Source organism: Melozone crissalis, unplaced genomic scaffold, assembly GCF_028551555.1.
Source record: "Melozone crissalis strain CALT ecotype California unplaced genomic scaffold, PUWL_Pcris_2 ptg000045l_1, whole genome shotgun sequence".
NCBI lineage: Eukaryota > Metazoa > Chordata > Aves > Passeriformes > Passerellidae > Melozone > Melozone crissalis.
Window position 1 is genome coordinate 29,799,074 of NW_026535823.1, and position 18,514 is coordinate 29,817,587.

At 41.1% G+C, this 18,514-nt stretch overlaps 1 protein-coding gene across 14 annotated transcripts in view; it reads left to right on the forward strand.

Annotated features, from left to right (window-relative positions):
- The window catches only part of FGGY (FGGY carbohydrate kinase domain containing), a 282,290-nt gene that overhangs the window by 161,647 nt on the left and 102,129 nt on the right, over nt 1–18,514 (forward strand). For 12 of the 14 annotated variants that reach the window (XM_054286331.1, XM_054286332.1, XM_054286335.1 and 9 more), the window contains 4 exons: nt 4,026–4,238; nt 6,086–6,197; nt 7,985–8,136; nt 16,865–16,950. In XM_054286331.1, coding sequence (XP_054142306.1) covers nt 4,038–4,238; nt 6,086–6,197; nt 7,985–8,136; nt 16,865–16,950 — 551 coding nt within the window. In that variant the 5' untranslated portion in view covers nt 4,026–4,037. Of the gene's footprint in view, nt 1–61; nt 186–4,025; nt 4,239–6,085; nt 6,198–7,984; nt 8,137–16,864; nt 16,951–18,514 lie in introns of those variants that run through there. The other 2 variants (XM_054286342.1, XM_054286344.1) reach the window with 2 other exon arrangements.

The following is an 18,514-nucleotide window of genomic DNA, read 5'->3' on the forward strand; positions in this document are numbered from 1 at the left end:
ATCAAAGTTTAAAACAGACATGCCAGCCCTTCCTAATTCTTTGTGTTTAAGCACACAGCACCACGAAGTCTAAATTGCTGCTGCTGAAAGCTTGTGCTGAGCTTGGGCCTATGTTGATGTGAGTGCAGCCCCTCCTGCACCCTGGCTTTAACAGAAAGGAACATCCTGGCAGCTCAATAACTGAGGTAAAGTGGGACAGACAAGTCTAACAGTGCTCATGAAAAACTCATCTGGTTACTTACTCATTCCTTTTAAATTAAAGTAAATAATGTTAAGGATTTCTTTTTTATTTATTTAATATTTTTGCAACTGAGTTTCACCCCTCCTTTTTCTTTCTTCATTGCTTATGTGAGAAAACTAGCACATTTGTACAAGGATAAACTGGGAAGTCTGTGGTTTCCAGCATGCACATTTTGAATAATATTTATACAGACTATTATTTAATGGGCCATATAAATATTTATAATATGCTGTAGCCTTTTGATCATACATGCTTGTTTGAAAAGCCATTCTGTCCCTGCTGTGATTTGCAGAGAAAGAGGCCATTGCTGGTTTAGTGCTTGGAGGGAATTTTGGCTTCTTGTCCTGACTTAGCAGTTACAGTCATGGATTAACACGGTCAAGCTGGACGTGTCTCTTAAGTTTACTTTTTTCCTCTGCCCCTCTCCTTCTGTTTGCAAATTCAAATAATAAGTTGAAAATATGAGGCTTGAATTCTGCAGTGGACAGACAAGGCTGTATTGAAAGAGGCTGCAAGGAGCCAGGCTTCCTGAGTTTAGATACTTCAGGGATTTAGAAGGTCCTATCTCCACTGGGAGTCCATGAACATGCATCATCCATGCATAAAATATTTTGCTGTCATGTTAGGAATATTGTGTTTGATTGACTGACCTGTCTGACTGGACTTGAAGGATATTTTATTTCAGTCATTTTTCTGGTTCAGTTTTTCTCATGATTTTATTGCCTGCAGAAGCAAAGAATCCAGCAGATAAAAAAATCCAAACTAACGTTTTATTTGCACAACAATTTTCTTTTCACATGGCAATGAATGTTGGTTTCCAAATTCCAAAGCAATAAGCTTGTGCAGGGACCTTCTGCTACCCCTGAAATCCATTCAAGAGTTCCTTCAGCTTTGATTTGGAGCTTCCTTTTGTACCAAAGAAATCTTCTGGAAACAAAACAGAATGACAACATTCCTTTTTAAAATTCTTATCACTGTACTTTGACTAAATATTTTCCACCAACTTCTCTGCTGAGTTCTTAGGTTCTCAAGAAATACCCTTGGGCAGAGTCCATAATTGCTGACATTTATGACCTAGAGATGACAGTGCTTTTTGTGGATGGGGTTGATAAGTAGGTGGCATACCAAGTGTTTGGTATTCCAAAAAAACCCTTGGCATCAAATTATGTTTTTGCAAGCAGATCAGATCCTGTTGCAGAGACACTTTGAAAAGCCTCTGTAACACTGCTTGCTGTTCTTGAAAAAGGATTCATATTTACTTTTAGCCTATTTTAAATGAGATATTGAGTGAATCTTGCTGCTTTGTGAATCTAGGTGGGCTTTATTCAGAAAGAGACCCATTAGTTTGGGGTTCTTGGTTTTGTACTGTCACTTTTTCCTCTTTCCACTGATTGACAGCAATAAACTGGTGGATGTGCAAAGGCTGATAGGCACTGCTCAAGCACATAAACAAACTCTGCTTCCTGCCCAGTCACTCACACAGGCACATCCTGGTTGCTTAGTAAGGAAAAAAAGGAAAGTAAACATTACATGGGCAGATTGGGTTCCAGGTTTCAAATGTTTGTGGGAAGAATCCAATGCAAAGCCATAATTTCAAGTGCTGAGTAGGAGGTACTGTGAGCTTAATTCTCTAACATCTGCTAAGCTTGTTCTCTAAGTAGCAAAAACACATTAATGAGCTAAAATCAAGGCTGCCATACAAGGAAGAGAAATTGGGAGTAATATTGTCTGTGTGAGCAGGAGGCAGGATATAAAATACTCCTTTTGCTATTTGTATTTATGAAGAGCAAGTAAAAAGGATTTGCCTATGTTTAAAAAAAAGAATCTGTTTTGCAGCTTGTGGTTTATTCTCAACTTTTTATGAGTCAGCAGCTAAAGGCAGAGCCGAAATAGGGGAAAAACAGGGAAATTTGTGAGATAGTATCAGGAACAGTATTATGCAATGCCTTTGTAGTAAAATTTCTCACAAGGAACTTGCAGCACCTGCAGCCAGCCTTTGGAGCTTTGGGGAGCTGGAGTGCAAAATTAAGAAGTAAATACCACATTGAAAAGAATATCTTAAAACTGCTTTTCCAGCTGAGGGCTAAGAGGGAGAAGCTGAGTGCTGTCACCCCCCAGGTGACAGATGCAGTATTAATCACCCCTAGCAGCAGAGTTGTCTTCTCTGGCAGAGGGATTGGCTTTTGTTCCTCTGACCAGGTCACAGAGCCAGGGCCAAGAAAATAAAGCAGGCCTTCTTGCCAATATTCCTAGGTGTTAGACTCATGGCACACCATTATTTTTAGCTGATTGCTCATCGCTTGGACACATGACCTTGCTTAAGGAGATTAGTGTGTGTTGCACTTAATCTGCTGGGCAGAACCAGCATGCTGGGAGGCAGCAGCCAGCATTTCCAGCAGGACCACAATATGCTCTATAGCTTGGAGGTTTTTCTACTTTCTGACATTATTACAAGCTGGTGATCTGTGCAGCTACTCTGGTGACCCTGCAGGGTGTGAGCAGAATGTGGTGTGGTGACTGCTTTGGTCTGTACCAGGGACAGAACTCCCTTGTGCTGGCTAAGCAAAGAACAAAACCATGGGCCCTGGACCCAGCAGTGGGGTCTGGGCATGAAGTGCCAGATTGAAGCAGGGAGGAATGATTGTGTGATGCCAGATCTCCACTGACTGACCACATTTCCATGAGCTGCTTAAAGGGTGGGAGGAAGGGAAGCTTCAGTTGATTTCTTCAGCCGAGGTGTTATGCCATTTTCAGTGCAAATGAAGCTTTGTCCTAATTAATTATTATCCAGAGTTGGAATTTTCTGAGACTGAGGGCTCCTGGTTTTCTTCTCTAACCCTCAATGGTTGTAGATTTGTGATATCTATCAGCAGCAGTGGTTACAAGCCAGCCATGGGTGTGAAAGACGCCTACATTATTCCAGTAGATCTTGACCTGTACTCAATGTTATTATTAAAAAAAAGAAAAAATATTAATTTGGAATGTGAATAATCATATTCTATTAATCAGGACTTTCCAGATCTTTCCCCCTTTGCTTATATTCCGCCCTCTAACCACCCCATCTGTCATATCAAGATATTATCAGGTCACTTCTTTAGGAGGAGTGGGCTGTTTTTAAGTAGAGCCATTTTGATGCTCTGTAAATACCATGTGTTTTAAATGCCAGTTTATCCATTCATTTTCTGAATATCAGAAGCTGTGTGTCAGCTGAGTTTCATGCGTTCCAGAGATGTAAAATGTTCATGCAAGCACTAAACAGGGTACTTGTCTGAGGTTTTAAATACTTCTATCAGCTCTTACTTAGCATTCTCACAGCTTGATTAAAATGTAAATGTTAACTATTAATTAAGAGACCGTGAGAAATTAAGAACAGTGAATTTGTCACTGTATTAAATGTCAAATAGTTAAAGTTAATATAGTGAAATAAGCAACTCATTGTGAATAATTAAATCAATTAACTTAACCTCACTTTGTTCTTGTAGGATGTCAGAGTAGGCAGAGTTTTCACACCATGCTCTCATGGCTCAACACATTTTCAGAAAATTATTTTCTGAGTCTTAAAAGTGGTGTGAATTGATGGTGGAGAGCTCTTGGAAACTTAAATTTCTTTATTCTTTTTTTCCTCTGGGTAACATGTAAGTGATTGTCGTGTAGTTACTTTATAATTACCTGCATCACACCACAGGTGGGATGTTTGGCCTGATGGGAGGCAGCAGCTCTTGGCACTTTTTCTGTCAGTCATTTTATCTGCTTTTAACCCCTTTTTTTCCTTTTCCTTCAACAGGTTTTATTAAAAATGCCCAGTGAGAAGCAGGCTGCAGTGAAATACTACGTTGGAGTTGACGTGGGCTCAGCCAGTGTTCGCGCGGCGCTGGTGGACGGCGCTGGGACGGTGGTGGCACACGCAGAACAGCCCATCCAGGTTTGGGAGCCCCGGCCAGACCACTATGAGCAATCCTCTGCAGACATCTGGGCTGCCTGCTGCTCTGTCACAAAGGTGGGCAAGGGCAAAATGAAGGATTTGTGTTGCAGGTGGCTCTGCAAGTTTTGAATGTTCACGGTCCTGCTGTCCCCATGTCTGTCACTTCCACTCGGGTCTGCTCATGCTGTGTAACTTGTGACCACCCTGTGCATTGAAAGCACCTTGAGGCTGATGCAGCCTCACAAATGTCTGTTTTACTGGTGAGGAGTTGAAGGCCAGAGTGAAAAAACCTCATGCTCCAGCTGCAAATAGAATGAAAGACCTTTCTTTGTGCTGTTACTGCAGAGGGAGGATTTAGCCACTGCCTCCAGGTCTCACATCTGTGAGCTTTGTTTAGCTGCTCTACCCACGAGACAGTTCTTGGAGGAGTCAAGATTGCTCAGAACCTGGCAGTGCATATATCTAGAGATGTGCATTGGGCAGCTCTGGAGTCATAAAGGAGAATTTATTGTAGCGATTGTAATCTGGTTTGTGGATGGCCCCTAAAGCAACACTTGTTATCCCCATTATAAGAGGATCCATTATTATAAGACCAAAATAAATAATCAGTGTCAGTGGATAGTATCGGGCATAAAACCAGATTGAAATAGACTTTACTACAGGGGAAAATTTGTACCCTCTGATCCAGGGCTCTGCCTGTACATGCTGGAGATAAAGGTAAATTAGAGACCTTGCTTGCAGTGCACACAGAGGCCATTTCATCCACCTCACTACAGCCCCTGCCTGCTGCATGTTCTAAGGTTGGCTTTTTAAATATTCATGATAAGCTTGGTAATTTGCAGATGGACTGTTCACCCATTGTCTAGTTATTGATCAGCCTTTTCAAACATTAATGAGCTTGGCTCTGCAGAAATGCCCTGAGATGGAGAAAGGGAGGTGAGTGGATAGAAGGAAAAGAAGGGAGTGACAGGAATGATAGGGAAGAGCAGCTTGACATTAAAGCAGAGCAAGTCTTCCTCTGCTTATTTGATTTTTCTCTGTCTGAGTGGCTTTGTTCTTGCTCTTGACCTCTTTAAATGCAATCTCTTATATTTAAGCCATAAAATGGTCTCAGAAACTGCAGTTTTACAGAGCCAATAAGAGACTGGCACTGTGCAAGTCTACTGAAAGTCTCTCCTTATAGTACTAATTAAAATAATGATATTTTTATTGTTGCTGAGAAGTGGCAATTTATTACCATACTACATTTTAGGTGTCTTGCAACCTCATTTGGCACTTAATCCTTGTGGGTGTTGTGTTTTTTTTTTCCAGTGCTGCTGGAAGCCATGAAGTTCAGGCATTTTGGGGCAGTGGTTTGGGTTTTTTTTTTTTTGAAAACCTTCCAAAAAGTGTGCTATTCACACTCTTGGTAGCTGAGTAAAGCTGTGCATTGCAGAGGTATTATCATGGCTACAGGTTTTGACCAACTTTAGTTTTGGGACCCTTCAGTATTGCAAGACAAACACAATATTACCAAAGCAATTCTGGAAGATTGTTCCTTCCACAGGCAGGAAGTCAGTGAAGTAACTGATGGAAACACTTGGTCCTAATCCTGGTCTATTTCTCACACCCAGCTCAGCTCCAAACTTTAGAAAAGAGAGAAAATTAACATTGCAGGTTTTCTGTTACCTTTATTTACTGATATTTTTGTGCTCCCTGCTTTTATCCAGGACTGTGGATAAAGACCTCTGAATTTGGATTTGAAACACAAAGAATTTCTGGTAATTTGGTGTGTTTATGATTGGAAGTTTTAGAGAACACTGAATTTAGGAAATTTCAGTGTTTGTGCTAACTTGTAACTCATTTTGTGTACTCCCTAGTTCACATGGTGCTTGCACATGCATGGATATATTTGTGTTTCTGTGTGTTTTGTGTATTTTCAGGAAGTTGTCCGTGGAGTGGATGCCAGCCAGATCCGAGGGCTTGGGTTTGATGCTACCTGTTCCCTTGTTGTGGTGGATAAACAGTTCCAGCCTTTGGCAGTCAACTCTGAAGGTAGGGCTGCACACAAAACATGATGTTACTGTGTGAGTTTTATCACTGGTGGGAAGGAACTTCCCATGTCCTCCAAATACCAAGTGATGGGGCTGGCTCTTGGAGATGGAGATGACACAAACTCTTTTATAAGAGGACTTTTCCCCCTCATTTTACTATTTTAATTTTACTGCAAAACTAAATAAGAGATGAGAATTACTTACTGTTTAGTTAAATATTTGGCATCCTAAGATCACATTCATTCAACTTGGCTCTGTGAAATTGCTTCTTAGGGAAATCTACACTCATTTTTCTTTTCAGCATGTTTTCTTCTCCTTCAGACTGTACTGATCATGGCTTTTATGTGTGTATAAATGCCCATCCACACTGGCTAAAGGAATGTTAAAAATGTTAGTGTTAGTGTAGTCTAACTGCTTGCTCTGTCATGGAGCTGCAGGCAAGGAGTTCAGTTTGTGTATTTTATTACACTGGTGTTCAGTCTTTATCTAGGACAGTGCTAAATTTCAGAAATAGTCTGTGACCTTTTTCTGAAAATCTGAGGGGTCTTATTAGTTTTTGGGTGAATGATTCAGAAGACTCCCAAGAAGTCTGGGCTGCACTTCTTTTACCCAGTGAATCTCATTTAAGATTGTGTGCTATATCAGTAGTCACAGAGACATAATCATAATTCTGTGTATGTTTCCTTTCTGTTCTCAGATGTGTTTGTCATCTCCTTCTATCCCTCTCAAAACCCAGCTTTGCCCCCAAAATGTCCTTTTCTAAATTTAGATCAGATTATTTATTTTTCAGTTTGAGAGTCTCTTACAATCTATTCAATGCCTAATGATGTCTGAGGCTATTTTGGGTCTAATGAGTCAAATTCAGTTCTCATTTTCTGTGCTCTGATATTCCCAAGAACTTTGAGTTTACACAATCATGGTGCTAAACAACAAGACAAGAATTCACTCAATACTGTAATGCTGTGAAGAGCCTTGCAGTGGTGATGTTTCAGGCAGTTTCACAGTTCTGATCTGTATTTCAATCCATTTCAGAAATATTGATGTGCCTCACACTTCTGCCTTGTTTTGCACTGTTTTCAAGAGGCTGCTTGAGTGGCTGTGCTGTGGAGTGTGCAGTGCACTTAGCCAGAGAGGAATCTGCGTTGTCACCTGGATTACTGTTCCCTCTCTCTGGCAGGTCCTCTGGAGGTTAATTTGGATAAAATGTTCTTTGCTTCTTGTTCTCATTTGTGTGCGCTGCAGACTTGCCAAATGCTTTTTCCTTGCACATCCAAAATAAAAGCATTTCAGCAAATTATTCCCTTTGAAACAGTATTTTGGAAAGGAATTAGGGTGGTTCTTCTCATAACCATAGAAGAGGAGAGAGAATTCCTGTAACTGATTGAGTTAATTTTAATGCACAACATAATTGTTCAGATTTTGTCACATTTTTAGTTTTTGGTCACCATAATGTTCCTTTATATTTTTAACTAAATATGTGAACTTTGCCAGGATGTTTGGGTTCTTTGAATGAAATATAAGAGAACATGGTGTTTCACACTTCTTGGATGCTCACAAGGCTGATTGGTTTCAGTCAGCATTCTCAGTGCTCAACATGTGCTAAAGTTGGGTCAGAGGGCTAAAATTTTATATTTAGATATCCACTGTGAATTATTAACACAAGTAGAATTTGAGTTTTCAGTGTAGAAGTGAAAGTGTAGAAGTGAAGCAGTTTAGAGCCAAGTAACTCACAGTGCTGAGCTGGGGTTAAAACTGAGCTAAAAGAACTCTTTTCCTGTTTCCCCCAAGGACAGAGCCATAGGAATGTGATCATGTGGATGGACCATCGTGCAGCCAGCCAAGTCAAGCGCATCAATGCCACCCAGCACAGGGTGCTCAGCTACGTTGGGGGAGCCATGTCTGTGGAAATGCAGCCTCCTAAATTGCTCTGGATAAAGGAAGTGAGTACATTTAACACTCTGGTGCATTTTTACTAGCGATTAGTGCCCTTGTTAATTCCCGAGAATGAGTTTCTAAAACAAAAGCCTTCAGTCTTAGTGTTGAACGCCAGGGTGTGTGCACAGTAAGGTCAGCTAAAGTTGTGATTTAAACCTTTTAAGGTTCTTTCTTCCTCTCAGTTTTGTAGAAATATATTTGATTTTATTGGAGTGTTCCCTGAAAGAAACATTCCATATGCCTTCCTTATCTAAGATTAGATATATATATACAAATGGAGGTACAGATAATAAATGAAGTATCCTAGGATTTAGTTATGGAGATGTGTTTCCTACTCCAGCTGGAGCCTGGAGTGCCAGAGGAGGGCCTTTGAGGCATCCAGTAGTGCAGGGTATGATGGCCTTGGCTGCTGGTAGAGGAACTCTGCACTTCCAGCTTCAGTTCAGTTCTGTCCCATCAGTAGGAATAAACCATGTGTAGAGGGACGGTGCTCTGTGTGTAATGTGTACCTCTGCCTCTGTCTCCTGTGTTTAAATTTGGTGTGTTACAGTGCAGTATGGCCTCTTAATAACAACTGTCAGATAAGAGACACTTGCCACTTGAAATTTTTATAACCTCCTCCAGCCTGGCTTTTTACATTTGGCCTCAATGATGCTCCCTGTCATTTTAACAAAGCCCAAATGTAAATTACTTGCTGCCAGTTTCAAGCAGCCAAATTCTCCTGTCCTTACAGACATGAGACATTAGATTGTAACAAGGTGCAGATTGGGGAAAGTCAAAGGAATTAACTGGTAGAAGCAGGTACTGACAGATTAATGATAATAGAGGGTAATGAATGTTGATAATGAAATATGAATATCCATCTACTAGTTCTTCCCTTCTCGAACTATGAGTATCATACATCAGTCATTTTATAAATAATAAAATGTAAGCTGTAAAAACATTAAATGAATCCTTTGCATTTAAAGCATTTTTATATTGCAAGATCAGGGATATCAGTACCTGAGTGCTCAGGAAATCCAGAATTATGGGGTGACCAAATGTGGTCACATGGAGGTGAGAGCCTGCTGTGACCTCAGAGCCCTGTGCATGATTGCTGTGGTGTAAAGGGGAGAGCATTGCAGGGCTTGTTCCCTCCATGAGCCGGGGGTGGGACACAGAATTCTCCTGGGTGGGACACAGAATTCTCCTTACCCCGGGTGCCAGCCAGCAGCAGGGATTTCCTGGCAGAAGGGTGGCACAGAACAGGGCTTGTTCACATGTCCCTTTTCAGCTCCTGACACACCAGCTAAGGAGATTATTGTCCTTAAGAGAGGGTTTTTCACCTCAGTGTCTGCCTGCTGAGCTGCCCACTCACAATTCCTGAGTGCTCTGGCCATGACTCACCATTAAACTGCTTAAGCTTGTCCTGCTTAACTCGGGCACCTCAGCACCCACAGCAGCTCCTCAGCTGCTCAGGAGCAGGAACAGTTATCCTGCTGTGGGCTGCAATCTGCTGAGATTTGGCTAAACCTTTCAGCTGTGGAGGGGTGAGGGATTGAATGCTTTTACAGCTTCTTTAGTCCTTGTAAAGTAGGAGGGGGAAAGGAATTAGATGCAGAGGGAGGGTTTATTTTCAGTGCCAGGCACAGTAATGTGTCCATGGCTTACCTGACATCAGGGCTGTCAGCAAAGGGTCCCTTTGGCCTCTGACAGCTCAAACTCAGCCTCATGTAATGCAAGTGTCCTCTCCTCACTTTTTGCCAAGAAAGGCAAACCTTACAATTACTTTGAATGCCAGGTTGTTCGGATGAAACCTACAACAGCAGTTTGCACATCTGATGTTTCTCAGTGGGCTGTCTGGAACTGGGCTACAAATATAAATTATTTAAGTGTCTTCAGATTCTTCATTATCAATATTTTATATATCAATAAATTGTGACACAGGTATTACAGGTATGGTCAGGAAAATTACTTACAGAATGGTATTTATTGTGTTCTCCCTGTATTGTCTTTATTTTCTGTGTTTGGTGGATTTCCCAGTGGCAGAGTGAGATTTTAGTCTAGCTCATACACCACAGGGAAAATATACTTTATATTCTGACTACAGGATTATCTCTTAAGCTAGTGATAATTCACAAGCTGGTAAAAAGGAAGCTTAACTTTCAAATCACATGGGAGAATTACAAGATAAGCAGGTAGAAAGACACATTTTCATTTTATTCTATCTTTTTCAGCTATCTGAGGGCTTTGCAAAATTGAAACTGAAATTCCCATTATGCTTCTACTTAATTATGCTAACTGGTGTTCAGAAAATGAGTGTACTGTACCTGGTTTGATCTGATTACTGCCTGGGAAAGTTTTACCCACACTCTGCCTGGCTGTGATCATGGCTTTGGTCTCTCCAGCTTTCTTGACTATTGAGCGCAGAGAGATGGGTTTTTCTTTTCCCTTTCCTTTCCTTCCTTATTCCTTTCTCAATATTCCTCCCTAATGTTGTCATATACCTGATAGCATCCCAGGAAGGTAAGACAAAAACAGTTGGGCACATTCTCCTGTGTCTGACCGTAATCAAAACTGGCTAAACCAAGGTGTATCCAGAAGCTACTTTGAGCCTTTGGTTGGCATCATGTTTCTGGAAAGTTCTTGATCAGAAGGCTTGACGTGGCTGCAGCACATTCAACACAGGGATGTTTGTAAAGAAAACAAAGCAGAGCAAAACCCACAGCCAGACACGTTGCACAGTCATGCTCCAGGTCAGCTTGTACACCCTAATATATGAAGAATCAGTGTTGACTTTTGCTTTGAATTCTCTGGACCTTATTTTGAACTCCCCAGGAATTTAATGTTTCTGTTAGTAAATGTTTTTGCTGTTTTCCCTCTGTACATCTTTGCCTGGGATTGGATTCCACAGCTGCTTGCATTCATATGGGTTTTGCAGAGAAGGAGCAGTGGGGAAAAGTACTGCTTCATGTCTGAAGTGAAATAATAAAATAGAAGTTAAATAATAAAGATAAATGAAAGATCAATTTAGGAGAGCACTAGGTGCACCTTTGGAAGTAAGTTATTTACAGTACCGAGACTAAATGATGGTTGGTCTGTTGTTACACTGGGAAGTTAATTGTGTGTACGTTGTTACCAAATCGTCCCTCTCCCTTTCCACGGTGCTGACCTGGGTCTGGAAGGCCACTTTAGGAGAAACTCTTGTCCCATGTTTTGCCCTGGGTTCTCCTAACAGCTGTGTTTGCAAACCTGGTCTCTGTGAGGAAGGGTCTGACATGGGTCTGACCAGCAGTGCTGGTAAGCTGTCAGTGATTAGGGTGTCTCTCAAAAGAAAGAAGTGGAGTTTATGCGGCTTGAAGAATTTTCATCTAAGCAACCAAAAATATTTCTAAAGAATATGGCTTTACAAATTTACTGTGAATTGGTTGGGAGTAATGAAGAGTAAGGAGAAAGGATGAAGGTGACTTACAAGGCATTTGGAGAGGGACTTTGGACAAAGGTCTGGAGTGACAGGACATGGGGGAATGGTTTCATACTGTCAGGGGGCTGGGTTAGATGGGAAGAAATTCTTCCCTGTGAGGGTGGGGAGGCTGTGGCACAGGTTGCCCAGAGAAGCTATGGCTGCCCCATTCATGAAAATGTCCAAGGCCAGGAGGGGCTTGGAGCAGCCTGGGATAGTGGAAGGTGCCCCTGCCCATGGCAGGGGCTGGAACTGGATGAGCTTTAAGATCCCTTCCAACCCAAATTCTGGGATTCAATAATGACCTAACTGTGCTTTTCCATTTCCATCACCTTGTTCCTGGAATTGAGGCTGCAGATGACCTCACTCAGTGAGAGCAATGAACTGACACCACTGTACAAGAAGTAGATACTGGTCCTTATCTCTTGTGGCTTTCTTCTTCCTCTCCCCTTGTGTTTATTTGTGAAGGGTTGCTGCAGGTTTTCTTTCAAGTCACAAATTACTCTCATCTGCTTCTTTTTGACTTTCTTTTTCCATATAATGTTTTTTCTTTAACATTTCATCCCCCTCCACAGCATAGAGATGTAACTAGATACTGGAGGCTTCAGAATGTATTCCCTTCTTCCAGTTCTTCATCTCCATTCCATTTTGAGTTTGAATTAAAAGCCTAAATTTTTAAGGCCATAATAGGCTTTTTGAGGTCTTCTCTTTGATTTGTATTTGCTTACATTCAGTCCAGTTTGATTGGGGCTGGATCATTTTACCCTCTGGCGTCTCTTAGTTATCATCCATGAAATTAATTGGTTGGTCTTGATGCTTCTGATTGCAGATAGGTGTTCCTATGGCAAAGCCTTCCCCGCAAGTGGGGTTTGTGTGTTGGGCACAGCTGTTAGCAGTAAATGATCAGCTGAATGCAGCTACTGTGAGGCCTGTGGGGCACTCTGGTTAAAGTGTGCACATCTGTGGCTCACTTAGGAGCACCATTGTATTTTTTTGCCTGTGTGGGTTATGTGTGGTGATAGAGCCCAGTGTTAAATGCAAAACCAAACAAATACATGGTTTTTTATAAAGCTGGCTTCTGTGGATGCAGCCACGTTTGACTTTTGACATTTGGTCACATGAATTGAGAACATCAACTGTAAATGAAGGTGGAACAAAGAATCCTTTGACAAATATTTAGCAATTAGCTGAAAGATGGTTCTGACAAAGTCTTCCTGAAGCCACTAAGGTAAATTTGAATACAACCTTCACTAAAAAGGAAAGTGATTCCTGGTTACTGGTTCTTTTAAAAATAGCCAACTAAATTCACTCCTTTTGCTGTTATTTCCTTAGATTTTTTTCTTTACAATTTTCTTACAAAACGTTATTGTAGTAGTTTTTACCTTCTGTAGTTGCCAGTATGTTTTTGTGCAGTTTATTAAGTGGGTTCTGTCATTTTGGTGACTTTGGCTAAAAAATTGGATGTTCACTGCCTGACTCTGTGTGTAGGTAGTTCTGGGAGGTAGATGCCTGCATGTGAGCTGAAAATGTGAGTACATAACTCCCTCACTTGGGAATTATTTTGCTGCAGGAGTTTGTCAGTACAAGACAACTGTACATATACTGATGCTGTGGCAAACCAGTGTTAGAGCAGTGAGAACACAGTTGAAACACAGCAGTGCAAGAACTGCAGGGAAGAGTTGCCCAGCTACAGAATTAGCCTGTTTGTATTTTTTTCCTAAAGATAGCAGAAGAAAAAAATGTTGCTTACTAATTTCTGGCTGAAAATGTGATTGTAGCTTGTGCCAAAACGAAAGGATGCATGTTATGTTTTCCTCATACTAATGACATTATATACCAGCTATTTCTAAAAAATACTAGTCCTGTTAAATCAGAGATGCTGAACTTCATGGTTTATTTTAAGTGGGTGGGGGATGTTGGACTAGGGACAGGTATTTGCTTGGTAACTGCCTCCAAATGAAGTGCAATCTTCTATATTCGGTTTTCACAACTCTGCTTTTAATTTCATGTTGAAGAGGGAAGAAGAGCCTCCCTTTAGGGGAAAAAAAACACCCAAAACATGGATTGACTGTTTAGCATATTATTCCTCTGTCATTAATAGCTAAAATCAATACTCAGTGAGTAGGTTTTTTTGCTGGCAGTGATCTTCCTGTATGTTACAGTTCACATCCTCAGTTAGAGCTGCTGTTTGATCCATCACCCTTCTTCCTTCTGCACACCCATGACTTGCAGCTAGCAGTGGGATCATTTGCAGAAACAATTAAAACCTCTCTTTCCCTGGCAGTGGGGGGAAGGATAGTGCATGTAGTGGCATTAGCTTGGCAGCAGCTCCTTTGCTGGTGCATGTCTTCTTCACTGCTTGCTGCCTTTGCAGCTGGCTTTTTGTCTTGTTGAATGTGAATATTTTTCCATTAAAATGAATAATAAATTCTGTGTTAAATGAGAATGACTCCAGGCTGTTGAGTTTGGAACTGAACTCTTGTTTAGAATTGTTTATAAATGTTTCAACACTCTGTGTTATCACAATCCATACACAGTGCAGACACACATGCATAAGTTGTACTTCAGACTGAATCTGGTTTTTAGCTGCAGTTGCTCTGGTTTTTAGCTGCAGTTGCGGATCAGGCAGAAGTGCGATTTAGAAACAGCACTCACAGATGGGAGATTTGAAGCACCTGCACCTCAGAGCATGTCCTGCTTGGGCTGTCCCCTCTGTGTCCCCTCTCCTCTGTAGTGGGACAAGGCTCCCAGCAGGCACACACTGTCCTCCCTGCATTGTTCCAGCTTCTCCAGCTCTGATTCCACGTGCCTGCTCTGTCCCTCTGCAGCCCTGTCTGCCCTGGGCTCTGGTGCTTGCCTGCCTGTGGTGCCATGCCTAGGATGCCTCAGGGATTTAAGGATGCCTGCACCAGTGTCTGGGTGCTGCTGGCAGTTTTCTCCCCCTTCAGCAGCAGCTTTACTCCAAGAGTTTATTTTCCAAGCCCCTCCTCTCTCCCTGCTCTAGTTCCTGACTCTGATAATTCAGCCAGTTAATCTTTTACCAGTTGGAGTGCATGTTGTGTCAGAATTGATCAGTTTGCAGCCATGGCTCTGGCAAGGATGGAATTTCTGCTCATGGCCTGTCTTGGGTGTCTGGAATAGCTCTATCACATGGCTTGGCATCCAGTGTGAAGTGTGGGAGATCCAAGTTGTAAATCCTTGCTTTGAGTTGGAGTAGGGCATAGGACATGAGGTTTTGGAGCCCTGTGAGTGTGTGCATAATTCCCTTTCTTCCTTTCACACAATGTGCATTTGTTTTCTGTAATTTAGATAAAGATGTATGTATTTTCAGTCCAATTAAGAAATCCCTCATTTTCCCTTCTTGCCTAGGAAGATTAAAATACATGGCACTACATAATTCTTAAACTCTTTGACCCCAAGTATTTGGGATTAACAATGTCAAAATGTTATTCTGTGGAGGTGTAGCTGTTTAAGCAACCAAAGAAATCAGAGAGAGAGAGATGAAGAAAGGGCACCCCATAGCACCCCATAAGAACCTCTGGAAAGCAGAAAGATTGTGAGTTCCTTTGCAAGGAACTTTGGAGGGTGAGTTGCAGGATGTGAATGCAGCATTGGGAACGTTCCTGGATCTTTTCCACAATCCTTTTAATGTGGTCACAGACTCCTGACTGGGTGAAAATAAATTTGAATTAACTTCAGTGAGTGTTGAAAACATGGAGACTTTAAATTTGTTTGGAAAAAGCATCAGGGCATGCTATGATTTTTTTTTTGTCTGTACTAATTAGTGATGACACAGCATCAAGATGGCAAAAAATGAATCATTTGGATGTTCATGAAACAAAGTATTTTGAATGTCGCTAACATGTGGCTTTTGGGAATTCTTGAAGTAATAGAATAAGGATCCAAGGAGTATTTGAAGAGGACAGTTATTCTTAATCCAGTTTATTTTCTGATTAAAGTAACAACCAAACTACTCCTTTTGCTTCTTGAAGGCTCTCAGGTGTGTTAACAACACATAATGGCTTTTATTATCAAAATAATCAGGCTGAATGATCGTGGGGCTAAATTATGGAGCACCTTGGCATTCATGTAGGAAGTTAGATTTGATATGAGTAGCAAGCACATATGTCTGGGAGGTGAGCTAAACCTGAGTGCTCAGGAGCAGACATCCAAAGGTTGTGTGTTTTATGTTAGAAAGTTGTAATCAGAGCATTTCTTTTTTTGAAGTCCATGGAAACCCAGTAAGTTTTAGAACTTTTTCAAGGTTCAGACTCAAGAAGTTTTAAGACAGATTCTTGGCATGACCTAAAATGAAACAAAATTTTGCTTTTTTTGTACTTACCCAGTTGCACCTAAGTTTCTTGAATTCATTGATTCCATTTCAGCAAATTCTGGGCTTGCAAGATTGTGGTTTGATATCACAGAGTGCCAGAATTATGTTACAGAATCATAGAATCACAGGATGATTTGGGTTGGAAGGGACCTTGAATGTAATACAGCATTCCTACCCCCTTGAATGTAATACAGCATTACTCCTGGGAAAACTTTCTTCCCATTCATCATGGTCTGATACCTGTGGGTGGTGTGTGATTGTGTTTGTGGAAAAGTAGTTTTGATACTATGCAGTGTTAACATCAGCTGAAATCAGACTGAGCTTTGGAGATGGAAACAGGGAATAGAGCCTGGCCCAGGTGATGTAACCAGCCTTTTCTTTACTATCATCTCTCTTCAGAAAACAGCAGTGGAAACTCATTGCAAATGATCCATCTTGGTAGAAGAGTTTTTTAGGAGTTTAGGAATGTCATGTGGCTTTTCAGATCTGCAAGCTTTGTTTGTGCATTCTCAGAGCTCTTTGTTTTCTTCCTATGCTTATAATTAACAAATACTAAATTTTAAATCTTAAATTTTAAGCATTTTTAAATCATAAGTGGCTTATTTTAGAAAATAGAACATTTTTCAGGCAAATGTTTTTTGATAAAGTTGTTGACTTTGAAACTGCTCTGACACTGAGCAGCTGATGGGGAACAGAGGCACCCCAGGTTATGGATCTGAAACTTGTGCCTCCATGAACTCTTCATGGAGAACTTTGTTTCTCTATGATCAGTCTGTGCTGGGGAAAGGCTCTGCTCTCCAGGTAGTAAATCAGAGAGAGGAGCTGACTGGATGATCAGAGCAATGAGTTTGAAAAAATTGTCATTTTAACCTAAATATCAGGATTTTAATTGCATTAAAATAAGGGCATGACCATGCCTGACCTCTAATATCTGCCTTTCTAAACATATTTTTATTAGAACTTGCCAGAATCGTGGGAGAAGGTTGGCTACTTCTTTGATCTTCCGGATTTCTTATCTTGGAAAGCCACAGGTGTCACTGCAAGGTATGTTAATTATAACAATATGGTTTTGTCTATTTTCTTATGTGCATTTCTGCTTTAATTCATTCTGACTGGACCTGCTGTTATGTACATCTGTCTGTAATTCAGCCAGCTCCAAAACATCTTGAACCTATCTCCTGCCTCCATTGTGCATTCCTGAGCAGAGTTGTTCCTGGGAGCAGTGGAATTCACAGATAGAGTGTGTTACTGCAAAATATCATTTTGGAGCATAAATATGATTGCTGGAGTTCCTGTGAAATACATGTCCAATAATTCTTTGAAATCTATTTTGTTGACAAATTTATTGACTTTTTTGAGAATTGGAAATACACACTTCTGTGCCATGTGGGAGTGCTCTGTAGTGGTCACTTCACTGTAAAACATGGCAGCTGTGCTGCTCCACAAAAGTACCCCAGAATTCTGGCTGAGTAGTTGAACAAAACCTTCAGAGAGAACCCTTAAAAATCTGGATTAAAATGACCAACACAGGTGAGGGCATTTGCAGATCCTTGTGAGAAGTGAGGACCAGTATTATTTATTTAAAATCATGCCCAGTTCAGTGCAGCACACAGTTATTTCCATTGCAGTTTGTGAAGTAGAATCTGTGCAAAATGTAGTCTCAAATGAAGACTGGCCACAGGATAGTTTTAGTCTCTCTGGAAATCAAGATATTTCTTATCAAATATAGTTCTTTTTAATTGAGTGCTCTATTTCTCCCTAGCTAGTTTTCCTGATTGACAGCTATTGTTAGAACATTATACATTATATATTCCTTGCATTATACAGCAGGGAAGTGCTATGACTGACTTAAAAAATGCAAAAAGAGGAGTTGTGCAAGGACGTGCCAGATGATAATTGATAAATGGCACCTTAAATCTTCTCCCTTTGGACTTTAAGTCAGATTTTGCAGTCTAACTCTGAATTATGTAACAGAAGAACAACTCCCACCCCACAGATCTTGCAATCTAAACAGTCCTGTCACCTGACCCAACTCTACCTTCAAGAGGATAAATCCCTGGCTCCCAGATGATATTCCAGGGTCTGATTCTTGTGAAAGTACTCAAGACTTTTAGAATTAGCACCCTTTGCTCGGGGCATGAGGTGGGGGAGGCTCTGAAAAGGGAGGGTGCAGTGATCCTGGCAGCTCCATGGTCCTGCCTGCCTTTGGCTTTGTGTTCTTGGCTGCAATTTCCTGCAGGTGAAGCAGAGAATCTCTTTGGAAACCCCCCCCCCCCCCAAAAAAAAAAAGAGTTGCAGAGGACTGTACTCAAAATTTGAGATGGCTGAATTTAGGCTGGCAAGTTAATTTTCTTAGCAAGGACAATATGATTACTCAAAATCTTTTGATTGCATTGATGAATGTTGTAAGGGAGAAAGGAATGTTGAGAAGGCTCTCTGGGTAAAGTCTTCCCTCACACTTTGGTTCAGTGTCTTCAATTTTGAGAAAAATAGCTCCTTGTAAATCCTTCATTGCTGTCTTTAATGTGCTCCCCAAAATCAAGCCCATTGTTTGGGCTCTAGTGGGTTTTCTTGTAGGGTAACAAAGAAGGAAGCAAAAGACAGGAAA